We start from the raw sequence: 22,852 nt of genomic DNA, 5'->3' as shown, positions 1-22,852 counted from the left end.
GGATGAAATGATAGAAGAGTTAATCATTCTTTTTTTTCCCTGTTTTCTTTTTTTCCCAAATGCTTTATTAATTTCTGCTTTACATCATTCATTTCCACCAGATTTTGAGTTACAAATTTTTTCCCTGTTTTTCCCCTACCGCCCTAAAATAACAGTCCCACAAGATATCCCCTCCTCCAAAATGCTCTCTCCCATATCTTCTCCCATAACCCCTTCGACCTTTCCAGTCGGGCATGGTAGATCTCTATGCCCCAGTGCCTATATATCTTATTTCCTAAAATAATATTAATAATAGTATATATATATAATTTTTTAAACATTTGATTTTAAAACTTTGAATTCTAGATTAATTCCTTTCCTCCCTTGTCACCCACCCTTACTAGGAAGATAAGCAATTCAGTATAAGTTGTACATGTGTAGCTATGCAAAACATTTCCATAGTAGATATATTATAAAAGACTGACTATATTTCCTTCCCTCCTATCCCACCTCCCACTTGTTCTATCCTCTACTTTGATCCTGTCCCTTTTCAAAAGTGGAGGCTTCCAACTTCCCTCCCCCCAGCCTGCCCTCCCTTCCATCATTCCCCCTCTCCTCCTCTTCTCTCCTGTAGGGTGAGATAGCCTATTTAGTGTGTATGTCATTCCCTCCCTGAAAAAATTCAATGAGAATAAGGTTTTGCCTTTTTGCCTTCCTGTTCTTCCCCTCCATTGTAACCATTTTCCCTTGCTTCTTCTATATGAGATAGTTTATTTTGTCTGTCCCCATCTTCTCTCATAATATTCCTCTCTCACCTCTTAATTTTACCTTTTAAGTATCATCCCTTTCTGTTAAATTGCTCCTGTGCTCTCTATCTATGTATACCTGTAAACATATATACATACATTCACATATGTATTCATATACCCATATACCCTCCTATATAGACATATATATATTTCTATTCCCTTCAACTATTTTCATACTGAGAAAAGTTTCATCAGTTACAATTGTCATTTTTCCATGTAGGAATGTTAATAGTTCAACTCTGATAAGTTCCTTATGATTTTTTTCCCTGTTTACCTTCTCATGCTTCTCTTGCTTCTTATATCTGAATGCCATATTTTCTATTCAACTCTGGTTTTTTCATCAAGAATACTTGAAAGTCCTCTATTCTACTGAATGACCATATTTTCCCCTGAAAAATGATACTCTGTTTTGCTGGGTAGGTGATTCTTGATTTTAATCCCAGCTCCTTTGCCCTCCAGAATATCATATTCCAAGCCCTTCGATCCCTCAGTGTAGAAGCTGCCAGATCCTGTGTTATCCTGACTGTGTTTCTACAATATTCAAATTGTTTCTTCCTGGCTACTTGTAATATTCTCTCCTTGATCTGGGAATTCCAGAACCTGGCTATAACATTCCTAGGAGTTTTCTTTTTGGGATCTTTTTCAGGAGGTGATTGGTGGATTCTTTCAACCTCTATTTTGCCCTCTGGCTCTAAAACATCAAGGCAGTTTTCCTTGAGAATTTCTTGGAGAATGATTTCTAGGTTCTTTCTCTGATCATGGCTTTCAGGTAGTCCAATAATTTTTAAATTATCTCTCCGGGATCTATTTTCCAGGTCAGTGGTTTTTCCAATGAGATATTTCACATTGCCTTCTATTCTTTCATTTGTTTGGATCTGTTTAACCAGCATCTTGATTTCTCATAAAGTCACTAGCTTCCATTTGCTCCAATCTAATTCTGAAGGAATGATTCTCCTCAGTGAGCTTTTGAAATTATTTTTCATCTGGCAAATTTGGCTTTTTAAGGCATTCTTCTCCTCACTGCCTTTTTGGGCCTCTTTTGCCATTTGAGTTACTCTATTTTTTAAGGTGATATTTTCCTCAGTCAGGCTGTTGACTCTCATTTCATAATTTTCTTTCATCGTTCTCATTTCTCTTTCCAATTTTTCCTCCACTTCTCTTATTTACTTCTTAACGTCCTCTATGGCCTGTAACCAGCTCATATTTTTCTTTGAAGCTTTTGGTGGGGGATTTCTGACTTCACTGTCTTCCTCCTGTTCCAATGCTTTGATCCTTTTTGTCGCCAAAGCAGGAGTGTAAAGTTGGGTTGTTCTATTTATTTTGCTTCCTTTGCCTGCTCATGTCACCACTCAATCCCTTGACCCCTGGGCTTTTTGCCACAGTAGGACTACGCCACCAGACAGGCAAGCTTCATCCCAAACGCTGGGGTTTTCTCAGCTGCCGAAGGTATTAGTTGAGTGCCCTCTCCGAAGCCTCCACACGCTCTGGCAAGCTGGTTCGCACACCCTAGGACTTCTACCCTAGACCACAATCCAGATCCAAGCAGGTTAAAGCAAGAGCGATTACCCCTCAGACTGGTCTCTTGGTCCCCCTACACTCTGCAGGCCAGGAGCTGAAGCTGCCATGTGGGGGCGGCTACATGGCCAGGGCACCGGCTTCTCGCCCCAGGAGAAAAGGCCAACCATGCTCCCAACTACTAGATCCCAAATTCCACATTGCACTGACCTCTCACTTTGTCCTTAGCATCTATATGTTGATAATTCTGGAAACAGCCACAGCTGCTGGTGATCTGAAGTTTCCCCAGCCGGTGGTTGGTCAGGCCCGCTCTGGGGCTAAAACCTCAAGCTGGCGTGGAGCTGGGCTTGGCTCCCAGAGCACTGTTTGCTGGCCGATTCCTGCCAGCCTGCTGGGCTGTCCTCTGCGGGAGGTTAGCTTCTCTGTGTCATTTTGTGGGTTCTGCAGCTCCAAAGTTTGTTCAGAGTACCCTTTTACATGAATTGGGAGAGGTGGAAACCAGAGCCCAGCAGAAGTCCTGTTTCTACTCCACCATCTTGACTCCACCCCCCAGAGTTAATCATCCTCATACCTACTAGTTAAAAAATTTCAGGTGCACAAAATTATTTTAATTAAATAACAAATTTTCATTAGTCTTCCTTAAGGAGTGACAAACTCATAAAGAAATTCTCCAGCAGCATAATTTTAATTTTTAATGAAATTTTTATTTGCTCAGGAGCAAATTATTTCTTTTAAGATCGTCATAATTTCTTTTAATGCCTAAGCTTGTGAGCAATGTTTGTATGGCTCAGATGCCATTACTTACAATAAATGTTTTTAAAATGAACTTGCTATACACATTGAAAATTTTTCATGATTTACACTGTCAACCTATAATTTTATTATAAATCTAAAATTAAGCTCATCAATTCTTAATACTTTCAAGATAAGTGGGAAGGAGGTCTTATTAACCTGTTTGAATGGTTAAATGAGCCAGAGGAATATGAAATCACATTCTTATTATTATATTGGTCATGAAAATTTTATCTTTACAAAATTAAATCCTGTGGTTAATTTGTAAAAATTAAAATTATAAAATACTATATTTTTAGTATACTTACTTCCTGATCCACCAATGAAACATCAGGCCTCAGACCCTCACAATAATGCAAATAGCGAAGAGAATTCCCTGGCAAATCTCCTCTGAGTAAGATGATTGCATCATGAGGCATAGAGAACAGAAGGTTCTTTGCAAATTTATCAATGACATAGTTAGTGCTTTGGTCACAAATGCTAAATAAAAAGAACAAAATATCTTTAAAAAAAATTTTTACTGCAGTTATAACATGACACTCCCTTCCCCTTTTTTTATATAATCCATATGAAGTATTCTAACATTAATTATCTAAGGTGGAGATGATATCCAAATCTAAAATAATTATCACTTGAAAAGATGGAAAGGAAAGGGCCAAGTTCTGTGATTGAAAAGAGTCTGTTTCATCTTTGAAGGTATGTTAACTCTCTGAAAGCAAGACAACAGGTTAATTCCTAAGGGATTGCAACACTGATTAAAATAAAGCTTCCAATTTCATTTGGAATTTTGGATAATTCTACATAATTCCCATTTATTTCTCAAGGAATGTTCAAACTATAAAATGAAATTTCCTTAATTTTTAATTAAAAATTCAATATCCTTATGAGCTCTTCCCCCAAATGGCAAATCTGAACAGTTCCTTGAACCATAAGCTCTCTTCATTCCCCTCTCTCAACTGTTCAGGAATAAACCAAAGGGAACAGAGTCTAATAAAGAAGAAGATAAGAAGTAATGAGCATAGACTTTATTTTGCCTTTATTAACATAGTATATATTTGCAGTTGCACATAACAGCAGTATGACTCTTAAATCATGAAGTTGATTTTCTTAGAACTTGAAAAACTTGGGGGGTGGCTAAGGTGGAGCAGTGAATAGAGCACTGGCCCTGAGTTCAAATCTGCCCTCAGACACTTAACACAAAAACTAGCTGTGGGACCTTGGGCAAGTCACTTAACCCCAATTGCCTTCCAAAAAGCAAAAAAAAAAAAAAAAAAAAACCTGGCATGAATTCTTAAAGTTTTCCATGAAAACAACAATAAAAAAAAGGATGAGTTGAAATAGTGCCAAATAGTGGAGCAAATGAAACTTTACTTGTAATTAATATTAGTTTCATTACACTTAATAATAAGAAACAGAGCATTTAATTTTTGCCTTTAAAATAACTAAATAACCAGTGTAGTGCTATAAAGCAAACACACATCTGTAAATAAACCTTATTTCTAGTTAGTTGCTGTTTTGATAATGCATCTACAATTCCCATTTTAAATCCCCACATGTTTTTGATATTTCATACAAAGGCTTACCTATCCTTTACCCCAAAGCAAATTTCAATAACTATAAAATGAACGCCCTGTCTGTAGATATCAAATCTTTCCAGCTGTCTTGTTTCCTGCCCTATCTAAACATCCTGGTCTTTAAAGTTGTTCATAACCTGGCCTTCTCCTACCTTTCAGGTTTCTTAAATTTTATTCCCTTCCATAAACTTTATGATCCTGCCACACTGGCCTACTTACAGCTCCTCAAACACAATACTCATCTCCCATTTTCATACCTTTCTACTGGCTGTCTGGAATGCTCGCTTTCCTCACCTCTGCCTCCTGGCTTCCTTGACTTTCTTCAAGATTCAGCTCAAATCCTAACTTTTCTGCAGGAAGTTTTTCCTTTTTTTCTCCCTCCCTCCAAGCTGCTAATGTCTTCCTCTTTCAGATTACCTCCATGCCATATTGTATGTATCTTAGACGTATCTAATTATTATATGCTGTCTCTGCCATGAGACTGTACAATTAATCAATCAATAAAAATTTCTTAAGAGCCTACTATAGGCCATGCACTATGCAAAGCACTAGGAATATGAAAAGAGGCAAAGGACAGTTCCTGCCCTCAAGGAGGGAGGGACCACGTTTTTGTCTTTCTTTATATACCCAGCATTAAGTACAATGCCTAGAACATATAGCTGCTTTATAAATAAATACTTATTGATTGACCAAAAAAAATATAATAGCTAAAATCCTAATATATGTATAGTTCTTTAGCTGAAGAGAAGTACCATGGTTCAGTGAAAAGGTCACTGGACCTGGCTTGGGATGCTGGCTCTTCCACCTACAAACTGTGTGATGTTGGGGCAAATTAATTCTATGGAGTTCAGTTTTTCTGTTAAACAGGAGGAGGGTGGACTTAATGACCTTTCAGATCCCTTCCCATTCAAAATTTTTGATCCTATAAATCTATGAAGACATGTTAGAAATGTTATTGATTAAATAATTAACATACCACCACAGAGTAAGAGAAAGAAAAGCATTACGGTACATATATAGAAGATGATCAGGCTGAAGCACATGTTATTCTGGGCATATAGAGAACAGAACTCAAAAAATAGAACTCTCCATATGTCATGGACAAATAGAGAATAGAACTCAAAATATTTAAAATCTTCTATGTTTGCCCTTTGTTTTTTCATACTGTTTCTCCCCAAACCACAGTCTTCCTTTGGTGGGTTCTTTGAAAGAAATTGTGTCAATAGCAAATAATTTATATCTCTATGTCATATTAATAAGAAATGGGGATTACAAAGGATGGAAAACAGTACAGAGGAATTAGATAGTCTCAGAAGCCTGAAACACATAAGATCATGCTATGTCATTCAGGTTCTTCATAAATCTGTACAAATAAAGAATGAAACATCAGTTATTTTTCCTAAAAATTCCTCTTAATTTATTACCTATAATTAGAATAAATTTGGTAGAGTACAAAAATGGCCACTGAAAGCCATTCCAGAAACTGAAATACAGAGCTGCTGCTTAGTATCCTCCTACTCAGAGAAGAAAATGAGGCCAAGCCAAGGCCAGCTAGGACAGTCACCACCGCATTGCTCTGCATCCAAAAGCGTTCTACCTGTGAAGCATTAAATGAACAAGATGTGTTCAGCAAATAAGCATTATGTACTTATACCATACGTGCAAATATCTTTAAATGTATTCCCTTGAGAACTAATTACTATTGCCACAGTTTGCTAGCATACAAGTCTTTCAAACTAATTACTTTGACCCATTACTCACTACCTCTATAACTTTTCTATTCAAATAAAAAAAAACTATATTCCTAGGGCCTTACACACTGCCTGGCACATAATGGTCACTTAACTTTACTGACTGATTAATTGACTGAAATCAGGTATGTGAGTGAGAAGGCATAAGATGTGAGAGAAGTGGTAGAAGTAGAAATGAGAAGATTTAGAAATCAAATAGACCATGAAGGAAGGGAAAGTGAGGAGTTAAAGACAGTATCAAGGTTGCAGACCTGGGTGACTCTAAAGATAGTGGTACCCTTGACAGAAACAGGTGAGTCCAAGAGAGGGATGGTTTTGAGAGGAAAGATGATGAGTTCTTGACCTACTGAGTTTAAAATTTCTATATATGGGACATCCAATTCAATAAACTACACAGCTGGCGGTAGAGAAGTGGGGTTCAGGAGAGTTTGGATTGGAGGCATAGATCTGGAAGTTATCTGTATTGAGATATTAAACCCACAGGAGCTTATAAAGTTACCAAGTGAGAGAGTATGAGAAGAAGAAAGAAAAGGATGAAGAGAAGCTTGAAATTTTCTGTCACATAGATGGAAAAGAAATGAAGTGGGGATTATATATAATCCCAATCCCCAGTTCTATCTCTAGGCTACATAATGCATTCAGGAGGCACAACCTGAGACAGATAAATTTCATATCCTGAAAATAATTATATTTTAAACAGGAACAAAGCATAAAGGATAGTAGTAGTTGACTAAATGAAAATCACTTTGAATTTATTTTTATTATTCACCTGCTGTTAATCAACTGATGGATTTTTTTAAAAGGTCATAACTCTAATTTTGCATTCACATAATTATATTTACTTCTAAAATGCTTATAAAGAAATAAGATGATGAAGTCTTACAAAAGTCTAGATGAAGGGCAATAATTGTATGAAACTTACCACACCCTTGAAAAGAGGTTTTGAAATATCTAAATTTGCTCTCCAAGCAAAGAACAGTGAATAAACACAAAGCATTCCAACAAAAAGCCACACCAATGGTGGGTTTTGTTTGTCCCTGAAAGATATAATACAACAAATTTTAAATTATGGATTTAAAAAACGGTAAACATTACAAAAATCTAAGGGAACTTTAAAAAATGCCAATAGATGGTTTTTGGTAGATCTTTACATAAATCAGACTCAAGAAAGATTTGCCTATGTTTCAAAGGAAAGTAATAATTAATTTCTCATTTAGAGCTGAAGTAGAGCTCTTAGGGAACTGCAAATGACACTACTTTTTAAATAGATGAAATAGAAGCAGTTAGTTACAGAGTAGACCTATTAAAGGAGTTTATCATTTGGATTTTACTCTTTCCTCACTTCCCACCATTAATCCTCATTTCGCAGGTACTCCCAGGCAGCAAATGGCATAGGAGGAAGAGGAAATAACGGTACTGGAGGAGAAGAAATAAAATCTTCAGTAGTACTAAAAAGCTAAGGGTATTCCTTCAGCTGGCTAGTCATGTGTAAGAGATGTACACATAAAGCCAGGTGAATATGAATTGTGGATTGACTATACTCAACTTAAACTGATGTCTAAATGAGTTATTTTGTAATATGAGGGGTAGAAGTGCTTTAAAAGTTTAAAACTATCAAGAAGTTCATTTGGCTATCCTGAAAAGGGAATATCATTCAACATTCTTTTGTATCTGGAAATCATATAGTACTCCCAAACTGTGCAATTTTTTTTTTTTGCCTTTTGGAGGGCAATTGGTAACTTGGCTCAAGGTTACATGGCTAGTTTTTTTTGTGTGTGTGTATGGGTGTTGAGTGTCTGAGGCCAGAACCGAACTCGGGTCCTCCTGACTCCAGGGCTGGCGCTTTACTCACTGCGCCATCTAGCCACCCCAAAGTGTGCAAATTTGACAAGCAGAAGTAGTAACATTAGGTTTTTCAGAATGTAATTATATACCAACATACTGGAAATTCATTCACTTAATAGAAAAAAATGCAGTAAAAGTAGGGATATTACTTACTGTCTTGCTAAACATAAACAAGCAACAACTGCAAGGGCTTGAATATTAATTGATAATTCAAACTTCATATTTGCTATCTGAAAACTAAAAAAACAAACACCTAATTTATCATCTTCATTAGTTAGAAAGCAAACAATCTTTAAATTTTAAATTATTTCAAGTTCTAAATCAAGCATTTTTCATAAATGTCTGATAAAATCCAGAACATATATTACAGTCAGAATAATACTTGAATATGTTATTTTTAAAATTTCAAAAATTGAATTTTAGGAGGAAAAAAGACTAGATATAAGAATATGACAGAAAGTTAAACTCAGGTTATAACTAAACACACACACTCACATACACATACACACACACTTCCAGAAGAGTTCCAAAAATTTACTATTGGCCAATTATCACAGCTTGTCAACCAGGGGTAAAATCATATCAAAGGTTAGTAGCAGGTCTCTGTTGACCACACCTCTGTAGCTCATTCAGATTATGCTAACTGGTTTGACCAAAAATTATGGTTAAAACTGTTCTGGAACTTTATGTAAATACAGATGTCAACACTGCCTCAATGAATTAAAAAGTTAAAAGCAATAATGGTTTCTGGAGAGCCTTCTAGAGAGCTTGCCAGACTTAACAGAACTACAACAAAAACAGAGATCTCCATTAACTCTCCTCTCCTTTATTTCACTTTCTTCTTATGCACATAACATTTAGCAAATCTTAGATAAATCAGGTGATTCTTTTAGGCATGAATTATTTTACCAATTACAAAAACACAGCCACTATACATTCCAGGTGACATCTATAGTTGTTTCCTCTAGGAACTTCTTATTCTTAAAACAGTAGATAATATTTTTCAACCCAAAGTGATCTCTCTCTGGCACCAATTCCACAAGAGAAAAAAAGCATGAAATAATTATGGTATCCACAAACTGTGCTTTATTAAAGGACACTCATCCACTATGAGAAGACATAATTATTCTGGTTCCATCATAAGTCTCATTTCAAACTATTCTTCAAAAAGAACAGGGTCAAGCTTTCAAAATAAATTTCTGTTATTTAAATATATGTTCTGAAAGATGGTAATTGCCTAAGGTTAGGTTCAGTAATTTCTTTGTCAAGGATTGCAATTTAGAGATATGAATTGGGAAGGAACATAATTTGCTTGACTAGAAGAGGATATATGATTAAATTCTATCATAACAAAGGATTTTTCTCTTATGTTATTAGAAAACTCCCCCTCAATACTCCTATTCATATGAAACATTTAGTACCTTTGCTCAACCAATCAATGAATGCACCATTCATTATTTTTTATCTTTCTTTTATTTCAGGTAACTATTTTGATACAAGTAGTCACCTTCTTGAGGCTTCTTTCTAGGTATAAGATTTTTCCTTTCTACTAAGAAGGATTTAAGTACTCACACTCCTAAAATATTATCATACTATAGACCTAAGAGCTAATTTCACTGTCCAATGGTATGTTATATTCTCTGTCATTCGTATAATGATCCTCCAAGCCAATATATGTTATTTCCAAATATCATGTAACTAAGGAGAAGAAAAAAAAGTGTCTATTCTTCAGCAAATTTCCCTTTCAAGCACCATTATTTAAGATTTAGCAAGTCACATTACTTGTTGAAAAAATAAACTTCAAGTGGTTCAATTGCAATGTGGTTCTAATGGGCAATTTTTGACTGGACATTTGATTTCACTAATAAAGGGAACTAGATATGAGGAAATTCTCTCCACCAATGTAGATCAGTATCTAATCTACAATTCATAGTCTGAGAGTTCTGCCTCAGTCACTAAGAAGTTAAGTAACTTGCCCAATCACAAAGCCAGTATGAATGCTTGGTGGCACATGAACCCAGATGACTAGCTCCATATCTACTACAACAGTGGTGTCAAACTGAAAGAGAAATACAGTTTGCATTTGCACTAACATTGCACTAAACCTTACATAAGGATCCCTGATGGTCGCAGTGACTCAGAAAACCACACATTAATCTAATCTATATTTTAATTTATATTTATTTATTTTGTTAAATATTCACTAATTGCATTTTAATCTGGTTTGGCCACAGTCCAGAGTGTTGCAGACACCTGCTGGCCATGTGTTTGACACCTCTGTTCTATATCATGCTCCCTCTAAAGAGTGATATTAATCAATATAGAAATCAATAAGAATTTTTCCTACTTGCACATGTACTAAAAATAAATGAATCTCTGAAGAATTTAAAAATCTCAGTTCATTATATGAATTATGTGAAAACATTTGTTCAAATTTTGGTAGATAAAATGTTTGAATAATAATTTCTAAAGAAAGGTCATTACCAAAAATCTAGCACAAAGAATAAATTATTTCTAAAAATTCTGTTTTGGGTTGCAATAAACAAAAATGTCACATTTTAGTATACAGTTCTCAGACAATATTAGCCTGTGTTCTATGTTTCGTTTTCTATTCAAGAACAAGTATCAATATATGAAGAAAGTAGCAAAGATAGAAACACATATCAGAGTTGGATGCTATTTTCTCAGAGAAAAACCAACAATCCTAACAAGTCCTGGGAAATAAACTTTAGTAACAAAAAACACATTTAAAAGTTGTTCCAGGTATTTTTTACTCACAGCAATATTTCAGACATACTGGATCCTATCTCAGATTTGGCCTGGTCATAAAAGAGAAATAGTTATATTCAATGATGCATACAAGAATTAAATCATAGAATATTTCAGTTTTTTTTAAACTTAAGAATAATAAATCATTATTCCAGAATCTTAAGAAAGTGTTTTTTTAAAGAAAATATATATATGGTAGTATAAACTGCCATAATGTTTTAAAAAGAACTCCAAAAAATAATGGTCAAAGCACCAGGCTTTGAATACCAATCTGGCATTATTATTTGTGTGATCTTGGGCAAGTCCACACCTTTAAAATGAGAGGGCTGGACTAAAGGACCTTTAAAGTACCTTTCAGCTGTAAATCTATATTTCTATGATTTAGATCATTAAGCTAAACATCAATTGAAATAATGTTTCCAGAAGAAAGTTAACAATTTCTTTACTTAGCTATCTATAGTTTTATAGATAATTCCAATCATCTGTATATATATTCTTCTACTGTCTTTGGTACCATTATGCCTGTTGGTGCATAATTACTAATTTCACGAGCGATAAGTGAATTTCATTCTCCATTTCCAAGTTCCTCTTGAATTTCAATTAACATTTTCATATAACAAGCACTACTCCATATGATAACATTTCCACATATTGACCATGACATAGTAAGTTACCAAATGATTATCCTACCCATGCTAATCAAGATAGTCTCTCAATGAGTCTACTGATTGTTCTTCCATTTTTATATACCAAACATATTGCAATAGATTGGGTTTTTTCCTCACTCTCTAATTTATATGTGGTGCATGTTAATAGTTATGTTTCTGAAACTAAGACCTTTAAACTCATTCAGAAGCACATTTTCTCCAAATAGTGACCACACACACACACACCTCTAACTTTTTTCAAAAGAACTTATCTGGTCTTAGACTGTATATTAACCACTCACAGTGCACAACAAATTTATGAATGATCATAATTCAACTAAGGCAACCAAAAATAGTAGATCTGTTATTCAACTTTCCTCTGATAGTTTTTATTCATAAACCCAATGCTCACAGTGACACCTACTGCTAAAATTATTGAAATGTTATTTCCACTGTAGGCAGCGAAGTCTTTTTAAAGCTTGTTATCTAAAAAGAATATTATTCTATCTCAACAGCAAGAAAAAGGTGAATTAAATGATTTCAACATTTTCTAAGGCATCTTCAAAGGCACATCCCAAGGAAAAGTTTGTCATATAAATAACTGAACTGAAAAGTCTAACTAATATAATTTTTCCAATAACTGCCCAGGGAAAAAAACTAAAGGAAGTTTTCTTATAAATGTCATTTTAAAAGGATTTTAAAAATAAATTTACCAGGTTGAATGTTCCATATTCTTCCCTAAGAAAATGGGTCAGAAATCCTGAAAATGTTGTCTGGTCTCCCCAGGTCCAACGGGCTTGATTGAGGTAGGATGAGACAGGCAGGTAGAGATAAGGCAGAAAACCAGCAGAGAAGAATAGACTCAGCTTTAGCAAATGCCCTAGGGAGAGCTCCTATGTCAAAACACATGAGATTGTATTACAATGTTTACTTTAGTTTAATTATTTGGAACTTTAAGAACACACCAAGAAAAACATGAAATATATTTACTGAGCTGATCTCTCAATTTATTGTTAAGTCACCACAAAATACTTTGTTAAACCTTCCGATTACTATGGATTACTAAGAAAATTTCATCAGCCTGATCTTCTTTGCATGGCTGGGTGAAATTTGAGTGAAGCAAATGACATTAGGAAAGACTCATGAGTATCATATTCATTGCATTTTTTACATTTAAATCATGTCATGACATATATAGATGGCTGAAGCCCTGCAAAGCTGAGATTACCCACTTTGAAGTGATTAAGTGTTGTTGGCTTGTATTGCATACACCAGAAAATGTCCCTCCAATGTTCGTATACCTCCCTGTCTTCATCAGCAGCAGGGTTGGTTCATTGTCTCTATCATGATTATATAACATATACAACTTATGAAATACCGCTACAAATATTTCTTGGGTAACTATATTAGATGTCTCATTAAAATGACACTGTGGATAATATATTTTACTATTGTTTTGAAATAGCCTTTAATATTTAAAAATAATTCCTCTCGATCACAATATATAATGTAGAATATGCACTATAGGGTATTAAAAATTCTTTTTAAGCATTTTCTTGAGATTATCTATCTATCTATCTATCTATCTATCTATCTATCTATCTATCTATCTATCTATGGTTTTCATCATCTCACTATTCATTATCTGAGTCTCTAGAGACTACTTTTTTTGTTTCAGGTCTGTGATTACAATGATCTCTGTAGGGAACAGTGCTAAAAATCTCTACCAATACAGATCAGTAACTATTCTGTAACCTAAAGTCTAAGAGAGTTGCCTGGAACTTTGCCCAGAGGCACATGGACAGTGTGCATTAGTGGCAGAGCTGGAGTGAAGAGCCTTCCTGATTCTAGGGCTGGCTAACTAACTACACCATGATGTCTCGATTTGAAGTCACATTGGGAAGCAGAAGCCATACTAATGAACCACTTAGAAAACTTGTCAATAATGTACATTCATTCATTAAGAGCTTAAAGCTATATACCAGTCACATTTACGAGGACAAAAGCAAAACAGTCCCTGTTCTCAAGGAACTTATATTCTAAAGAAGGAGATAACATGAATATACCTAGGTATTATTAAACACACACAAAAGAGATAGAAGGTAACGTTGGTGGAGAAGACACTAGAAGCTGAAAAGGTTAAGAAAGGCCTCTTGTAGAAGATGGCGTTTCAGTTGAGTCTTGAAGAAAACCAGAGATTCCAAGGAACTGAGGTGAGGAGAGAGTATATTCCTGGCATGGGAGATAGCCAGTGCAAAGACATGGAGAAAAGAGACAGAATGTCATGTGTGAGGAATAGCATGAAATTCTGGACTACAGAGAACAAAGAGATAATAATCAATGAGTAAGAGGGCAAGTTATGAAGAGCCTTAAATGCCAAGGATATTTGATCCTAAAGGTTACAAGGAACCACCAGTTTCTTGTGTGTAACACAGTCAGGACTATTTTAAGAAAAATCACTTTGGCAGTTATGTGGAGAATGGATCAGAGAGAAGAGAGATTTAAGGCAGGGAGACCACTTAGGAAGCTACTGATGATAACCTAGGCAAGAGGTGATGTGGGCCTTAAAGAGCGTGATGGTGATGGATGAGATATTATGGAGGAAGAAAAAAAGATTTAGAAACTTATTGGATATGTGAGGTGAGGGAATGTTAGAGGTTGATAATACAGAAGTTGTCAACCTGAGTGACAGGAAGAATTATGATTCCCTCAACAGGGAAGTATGGAAAACAGGTGGGTTTGAAAAAAGATAATGAATTCTGATTTGTAAATTGTAAGTTTGAGATGCATACAGGATATCCAATTTGAAATATCCAATAGAACGTTGGTGGTTCAGGAGAGTATCTCAGAGAGAAACTATGACTTGATATATAGATCTAGGAGTCATCTGCATAGAAATGACGATTAAAGCTATGGGAGCTGATGAGCTCACCAAATAAGAGAGGAAAGAAATGAGAAGGGTCAGAAAATAGCCCTGAGATACACCCAGTAAGGGAGCATCTTATGGTTGATGGTCCAGCCAAGGGACAGGAAGAACTAGGAAGAAATAGCATTAAGAAAAGCCAGGGAGGAAAAATTATCCAGAGAAAGTAGTCACGGTGACATATGTTACAGAGTAGTCAAGAAAGAAAACAACTGAGAAAAGGTCATTAGATGTGGCAAATAAGAGATTATTGATAATTATGGAGAAATGTGAGGGGAGGAAGAGTAGAGAAAAAGCATATATAAACTTTTCAAGAAGTTTGACTGAAACAGGGAAGACAGATATAAGATGAAATGTAGGAAGGAATGGTAGGATTTAGTGAAGATATTTTTTTAATGGGGAAATTTGGGCTTTTTTGCAAACACCAGGAAAGGAAACTGTAAGATAGAGAGAGCTGGAGAGAAATGTAGGGTGATGATTAGGAAAATAATGAATGGGAAGGGATAAGATTGACTATACTTAAACAGGACTTGGTTTTCGTGAAAAGCAAGGTCACCTACTTCTTCATCAGAAACTGGAGTAAAAGGAGGAGAAGCAATGGTGAGATGTGGAAAAGGGGGAAAGATGAAGTTCTAAGGGAATGACTGTATTCAAATACCTATTTCTGCTTAATACTAGCCAATCTCATCAAATATTTTTAGGTTGGCCTCTGGCTTAGAAAAAAAAAAGAATGACTTGAATATGAAAGCCCTTGGGAAAATTGGGGAAACCTTGGAATATCTCTCTCATGACTATATGCTCTTGCTGAGAAAGTCAAATAAGACTTGAAGGATATCATATCATACAACTTCACCCAAAAATCACACCATATACCAGCACCAACACCATCACCACCACCAAAAAATGTGTATTGTAAGAATTAGGGCATAAATGCAATTGTAAGCTTCATTTTTTTAAAACACAAGTTTACTAAAATAAACTATTTCAATAATTAATATTCATTTTTCAAGATAAAGCCCTAAACAAATATTTTTAAAACTAATTTCTATTAAACAATCATGTAAGTTTTAAATAGATTTACTTTAATTGGCCTTTTCCTGGTAACAGTTATCCCCTCTGATATGGAAGACCTTCTGTACCTTAATTTAGAGAATATCTTTTCTCATCAAACTATATTTTAAAGTAAAGAGAAAAAAAATCCACAAGATTTTACCAAGGAAATGACCTCAAGTTTGAGAAGAATTTGTGGTGAATCTGAAAAGTTTAAACATTGGATGCTTTTAAAAATTATAATAACTCTGTTTGGAAGATGTCAGGTCTTACTTTAAAGGAGAGAGGGACATCCACATTTAAAAATAAACTCAAGACTCAAATTCAGTACATAAGCATTTATTAAGCACCAAGCACTGTGCTAAACACCATTGTTGCTTGCTTGTTTTGGTTGTGTTCAAATCTTTGTGATCCCATTTTGGGGTTTTCTTCGCAAAGCTACTGAAATGGTTGGCCATTTTCTTCTCCAGCTCATTTTACAGATGAGGAAACTGAGGCGAATAGGGTTAGGTGACTTGCCCAGGGTCACACAGCTAGCAAGTATCTGAGGCCACACTTGAACTCAGGTCTTCCTAACTCCAGGTCCAGCACTCTATCTACCCACCCCCATGCACTAGAGATACCAAAAAAAAAAAAAATAATAATAATTAAAAAGCAAAGGCAATCCTTACTATGGAGGAGCTTGCAATCAAATTGTACCTGAGATTGCATCAGCATTATCAAATGAATATTCCATGGAAGAAAATAAAGCATCTTGTATAGCAATAATGAAATGCATAAAATGTTAAATGAGAAGGCTAAGCACAACTTTACCAAAATGTCTGCCTTTTTTTAGAAATAGTTACTTAGCAATCAGACTATATGGCTTCCCTCTGGAGCAGGCAGTGCATAAGGGAAAAAAAAAAAACAAATTGGGCAACAATCTAGAAAATTGTAGACCTTAAGACAAAGTTTCAAATAACCCTGCTGGTGAGATGTTAATTCAGTGATCTCTTTCTACTGCTAACCTCTGTTATTTAAAATAAGAGAGAAGGAAGGAGGTGAAGCTAAGATGGCAGAGAAAAGGCAGAGACTCACCTGAGCTCTCCCAAATTCCTCTCCAAACAACTTTAAATAATACCTCAAAACAAATTTTGGGGTGGCAGAAAACTCAAAGGATGGGGTGAAACAAATTTCCATACTGAGACAACTTAGAAGGTTGGCAGGAAAGGCCTGTCCCATACTGGTGAGAGTAGAGCACACTTCAGAGCAAACTACACCAGTACAGGCCACACCACAAGAAACCAGCAGCAGGCCTTGGGGGTGACTAAATCATAAGCAGGCAGTAGCTACTTTTAGAGCTCTCAGTCCATGGACAGCAAAGGAAGGGACAACTTGTTCAAAGATGACAGGAGTTCCATTGTTGGCAATGAGTGCAGGACTCTGTTGCATTATCCATCTTCAGATTTATATTGCAGTCCTGTATCACAGTCCCAAGTGATGAGGAGTATTAGTCCACCTGAGTCTGTGGCCACAGGGGAATGAGGACCCTGGTCACAGTTCTGAATGAAAAAGAGTCCTTGTGGTCACTCACAGACCAGAGCACAGGCCAAGAGAATAGTGAACATGCATCTCCTTAGATCATGGAAGATCAAAACACAAACTCAAAGTCAAAACTGCTACATCCAAATCATCAAAGAACAATCTGAATTGGTCTTAGGTCTTGGAAGATCTCAAAAATGATTTTAAAAATCAAATAAGAGAGGTAGAGGGAAAATTGGGAAAAGAAATGAGAGTGATGCAAGAACATCAAAACAAAACAGAACATCTTGGCAAAAGAAGCACAAAAATATACTGAAAATTACACCTTATAAAACAGAAGAGGACAAATGGTAAAAGTCTTTTAAGCACAAAAATCAAATGAAGACAACACCTTAAAAAGCAGAACTGGCCAAATGGAAAAAGATGTACAAAAATATACTGAAGAACTCCTCTAAAAATAGGATTGGTCAAACAGAAAAGCAGATTCAAAAGCTAAATGAAGAAAATAATTCTTTAAAAATTAGAATTGGGCAAGCAGAAGCTAATAGGTACGAAACATCAAAAATTAATCAAACAAAATATTTTGTTGATGCTCTTTTTTCCCTTATTTTAGTTGCATGCCCAACTGATCAAGTGTTTAGTTATATGCATTTTCTCTTTAGGACTACCTTTGTTGCATCAAAAAATTTTGGCACACCGCTCTACTTATGGCCATTTTCTTTGGTACAGTTGCTTATCTTTTTTCCTATTTTTTTGTTTGATGCACAAAAATTTCTTTAGGATTATATTGTTTAGTTTCCATCTGAATTTGAATCTTTTCTTCAAATGACCCTTACTGAATTTATTTTAGGTAATTAATAAGTAATTCAGACTTATTAAGCTGTAAAGAAATTTGTTTAACTTTTCTGCTCTTCTACATTTTAAAAGTTTTTTATGCCAAAGCATATAGTCAATTTTTGAAAATGTGAAATGTAAACCTTATATACAAATATACATATATATGATATGTACATAGATGTGCACACACAAATACATATGTATATATATATATGTGTGTGTGTACATATATACACACTCCTTTTGATTTTTTACTAATTGCTAGAAGTCTCAGATCTAAAATTTTACTTAGGTTATTCACTTCATTCTTATCTGTTACAATTGTCTAGGTATGAAAATGTTCTAGTGAAGCCTCCAACTATTCTAGTTTTGTTGCCTCTTTCTCTCTGTAGTTTGATAAGCTTTTCCTTTAACTGCTTGGATGCCATGTCACTTGATGCATTCATATAGAAGTATTGATATTATTTTATTATTTGTGGTGCTTTTGAGCATAACATAGTTTTTATGTTTATCTCCCACAACTATGTCTAATTTTCCTCTTCTCTTGTCTGAGATGATTGGTATGCCTGGTTTTCAAATTTTGCCTAAAGTGCAAATTCTGCTCCAGGTCCTCATTTCAACTCTGTGTGTATATTTGTATATTTTTGTTTTAAGTGCGTCTCTTGTAAACAACATATGGTTGGATTCTGCTTTCTAGTTCGTTCTGCTATCCTCATCTGTTTAAAAGGTAAGACATCCCATTCACAGTTACAATTATTATTGATGTTTAACTGAATATGTCTGATTCTGCTTCTCTGCCTGGATACTCTTCACCTATCCCAGAAACTTATCAGAGATCAGAAACATCTGGACTCAAATCCTGCTTCTGACAAACAAAGGCTTTGTAACCACGGGAAAGTCACTTAATCTCTCACTGTCTCAGGTTATTCTAAAATTATAAATTGTAGAACAATTGCTGATATGAATTGGTAGCTTCATCACTACTGCAGTCACAGTAATCCAGTCACAGTCCTGGATCCTTCTATAGCACTTCCTTCTCCAAAGGAAAAAGCCAAACTTCCCCCAAAAGCCAAAAAAGTAAATAGATAATATACCAATGTAATAAGAATATTTATAATTATTAAGGTGTCATATTAAAAAGTATCAGAAGAAATCTGAAAGAACAAGTATACAAACTGTTTTTTTAACATACTACATTAAAACAGAAAAAGAAAATATCATTAACGAATACCAATACATAATATTATAGTATAGCTCATATCTGGAGTCAGAAAGGCCTGGGTTCAAATGTAGACTCAAACACTTGCTAGCTGTGTGGCTGGAAAAATCACTTAATCTCTGTCTCTGTTTCCTCATCTATAAAATGGGGATAATAGTAGCATATGTAAAATTGGTATGTGATAAAGATAAAATAAGTTAATAATTGTAAAGCTCTTTGCAAACACAAAAGTACCCTATAAATGCTGGCTATAAACATGTTAACTACAAATGTGAATAAAGTTATATGTGCCCCACACTCAAAACTTCTATTTTGATCAAGGATTTGCAACAGGAATATAGGAGTGCTTTAAAATTAAGAAAATAATCAATTATTTCTAGCCTTACATTAAGTACATTATTCTCTCTCCAACACTCTATGATCCAGTCAAAGTGACTTTCCCTCTGTTCCTCATAGGACACTCCATCTCAATCTCCCATCTCTGTTCCTTTGCGCTGGCCATCTCTCATGCCTGGAATGTACTCCCTCCTTATCTTTGCCTCAAAGAATCCCTCTCTTTAAAGATACAGTTCAGGAATAACCTTTTACATGAAGCCTTTCCTGATCCTCCCAATAGGGACTCTCTTTCAAAATAATTTTTGTATTAAACTACTTTATATTTGTATATATTTTCTATTTATTCTTTGTATAATTGTGTATTTTTGTTTTCTCCCCTGCTAAAATGTAAGCTCACTGAGAGTAGAGATTGTTTCAGTCTTTGTATTTGTATCGTCAGACACCAGCATAGAGCATGGCAAATAGCATGTGTTTTAACAAATAATTGATGGATCGACAATAATCACTACCCACTAACTCTGCTTTCCCTATCTCCCCTTTCCCTACCATGCCCTTTAGCCATCCCATGTAATAAGTAAAGTCAAGCAAAACAAATTCACAGACTGAGTGAAAATGTACATCTCATTCTGCATCTCTAGTCCACTTCCCTCCACAAAGAAGAGAGAAGCATGCTTCATCATCAATCTTTTGAAATCATGACTGGTTACTGTATTAATCAGCATTCTAAAATATTTCAAAGTAATTTTCTATTATATAACTGTAATTGCTGTTTAAACTGCATTCTTAGTTCTACTCACTTCACTATATATCAGTTCATACAGGTTTCTCTGAAGCCATCATTTTTATCATCTCCTATGGCAAATGTGCACAACTTGTTCCCATGGGAAAGATTATGGACTCAAGCTCTCTAATTTCTTAAGAATAATTATGATTCTGCTGTCATTCAGTCATTTTTCAGTTGTGTCCAACTCTTCATGACCCTATTTGGGATTTTCTTCGTAAAGATACTGGAGTGATTTGTCATTTTCTTATCCAGCTCATTTTTCAGAGGAGGAGATGGAGGTAAATAGGGATAACTGACTTACTCAGGGCCACCCAGCTAGTAAGTGTCTGAGGCCAGATTTGAACTCAAGAAGATGAGTCTTCCTGACTCCAGGCCTGGTACTCTATCCACTGTACCACCTAACTGCCCCATAATTATGTTAAGTCCAAATAAGATTCTTAAAAAGCTTTTTATCTGCACTATTTTAGAAGGCTTAAACACCTACCATTTCTTTAAAAAGTCGGAAGAGAACCCACAATGCAATGCACAGTACATACAGTATGATTGTATGCTGATTGCACAAACTAAGGCCACAGCAGAAGGCACCAATCTTGGATATCTGAAAAAAAAATTAAAAATAATACTGACACAATCAATAAAAGCTAAGAATTCATTTACAATGAAATGTATATAACACTAAATAAAAAGTCAGGTATGAATAGCTGTATTTAAAAGCATTTCTACCTAGAATGCTACTTTAAAAAATCCCGTATAGTTAAGACTATTTGAGTCTACCCTTCTCGGCTGTGAATCTTTTGTGATCACTACTACCACCACCATCATCTGTCATCAAGTATTTCTTTTTATTAAATAGATTAGTATGTAACTCAATAATTCAATAAAAGACACTGATATCTACTAGGCTTCAGATGCTGTGTTATGAACTAGAGGGAATACAAAGCTTAATAAGGTTCTCAAGTTTAGGGCTATATGTGTACAGTGTTACACATGATTATAAGATATCCAAAAAGGCTTCTACAAGATGGATTTTGAGCTGCCACAAAAGAAGAGTAAGATTTCAAAAGGTAGACATATATTGTAGTAGCAAGACATTTTGGGCAAGACATGATCAAAGACAGATAAGCAGAAAAGTTCTGAAAGAGTGTAAGAATAGTGAGTAGTATAGTTTGGCTGAAATGTAAAGTACACGTACAATGTACAAAATATAATGGGTGATATGCTGTAAATATATGAGTCATACTGTCAAAGATTTGGGAATTCCAAGCTGAGAAGTGGGGGCAGCAAGAAAGAGGTAAAAGCAAAAGACTTGGCGACTGTATGGGTGTGAGAATGAAGGGAGAAGGCAAAATTAAAAATGACACCAATATTTTGTACAATGGCAAGAATGGTGGTGGCTTTAATATAAGTTAAGAAGGAGGAATAGGTTTTAGAGAAATGATAAATTTCTAACATGCTGAATTTGAAAGACTGGGCAAACAGGTAGGGATGTCTAACAGGTAACTGACAATGCATGCCTGGAAATTGGAAAAAAAGACTAAGCTAGAAATATCTAGATTTAGTGGTCATCTGTGATCTGGTGATTAGCTAAAGCCTGAAAAATAGAAGAGATAATGGTAATAACCAACTTTGGGGGGTTTATTTTTAATCTTTATTGGTATCTTTTGTTTATGCATCACGTACATTTTTGCTGGTATATTCTGAGCTTCTCAGAATACAATAAGCTTCCTCAATAAAAAGTAAAAATATGAACAGTTCAATAAAAATAATCACTACATTAACCAAATATGACATTATATTCAGAATTCCGTATCCCAAATAACCCATCTCTTCAAAGAAGGGAAGAAGGTACATTCTCATCTCTTTTTGGGTGCCAATCTTGGTAATTATGATTTTGTGGCATTTCGTTTCAACTACTATGTTGTTTTTATGTTTCCCATTTAAATTATTCTGGTCATTTTACATACATACATATCTATATACAGACACACACACATATGTATATGTATATATATATATCTTTACAGATTCATCCTTTATTTCATTATAGTCTTTCCATGTTTCTCTATGTAGTTATTAGATTCTTTTTTTACTGCACTGTAACTTCACTATGTTCATGTACCACAACTTGTTTAACCATTGTTCAGTCCATGGGTATCTGTTTTGATTCTAGCTCTTTGATACTACAAAAAATGTGGAGTATCAGACATTTTAATAAAATCTAAGATTTACAAATCACATTAAAATTATCTTAATTTGATCAAAGAATAATGTTGTGGAAAGAAAGAAAAAGAAGAAGAAATCTAGAACTTTGGAGAATGACTGTTTGTAAGACTAGAGAAAAAGAGAGAAGTGAGATGAGGATGAGAATGAATAGTGAAACAGGCAAGGGAAAAAAACAGAATAGCACTGTACCAAGGAAGCCAAGGAAGAGAATTTTAGTGTCAATGCTACAGAAAGGCTGAGAAAAATGGAAACAAAAAAGGCTCGAACTAATAATAAGG

General features: G+C 34.9%; 1 protein-coding gene across 3 annotated transcripts in view; it reads right to left on the bottom strand.

Annotated features, from left to right (window-relative positions):
• Positions 1-22,852, bottom strand: part of TMEM260 (transmembrane protein 260) — a 97,496-nt gene that overhangs the window by 10,205 nt on the left and 64,439 nt on the right. The window contains exons 5-11 of one of the 3 annotated variants that reach the window (XM_069092260.1): positions 20,836-20,949; positions 12,395-12,574; positions 11,044-11,084; positions 8,419-8,502; positions 7,343-7,457; positions 6,094-6,266; positions 3,404-3,575 (exon numbers count right to left, since the gene is read on the bottom strand). In XM_069092260.1, coding sequence (XP_068948361.1) covers positions 3,404-3,575; positions 6,094-6,266; positions 7,343-7,457; positions 8,419-8,502; positions 11,044-11,084; positions 12,395-12,574; positions 20,836-20,949 — 879 coding nt within the window. The remainder of the gene's footprint in view (positions 1-3,403; positions 3,576-6,093; positions 6,267-7,342; positions 7,458-8,418; positions 8,503-11,043; positions 11,085-12,394; positions 12,575-20,835; positions 20,950-22,852) is intronic. The other 2 variants (XM_069092261.1, XM_069092262.1) reach the window with 2 other exon arrangements.

This window comes from Petaurus breviceps, unplaced genomic scaffold (genome assembly GCF_028583685.1).
Source record: "Petaurus breviceps papuanus isolate PSGF00001 unplaced genomic scaffold, PetGlider_PUasm1.0 189, whole genome shotgun sequence".
NCBI lineage: Eukaryota > Metazoa > Chordata > Mammalia > Diprotodontia > Petauridae > Petaurus > Petaurus breviceps.
Note: the sequence above shows the minus strand (reverse complement) of the source record. Positions and strands in the feature narration are given on the sequence as shown.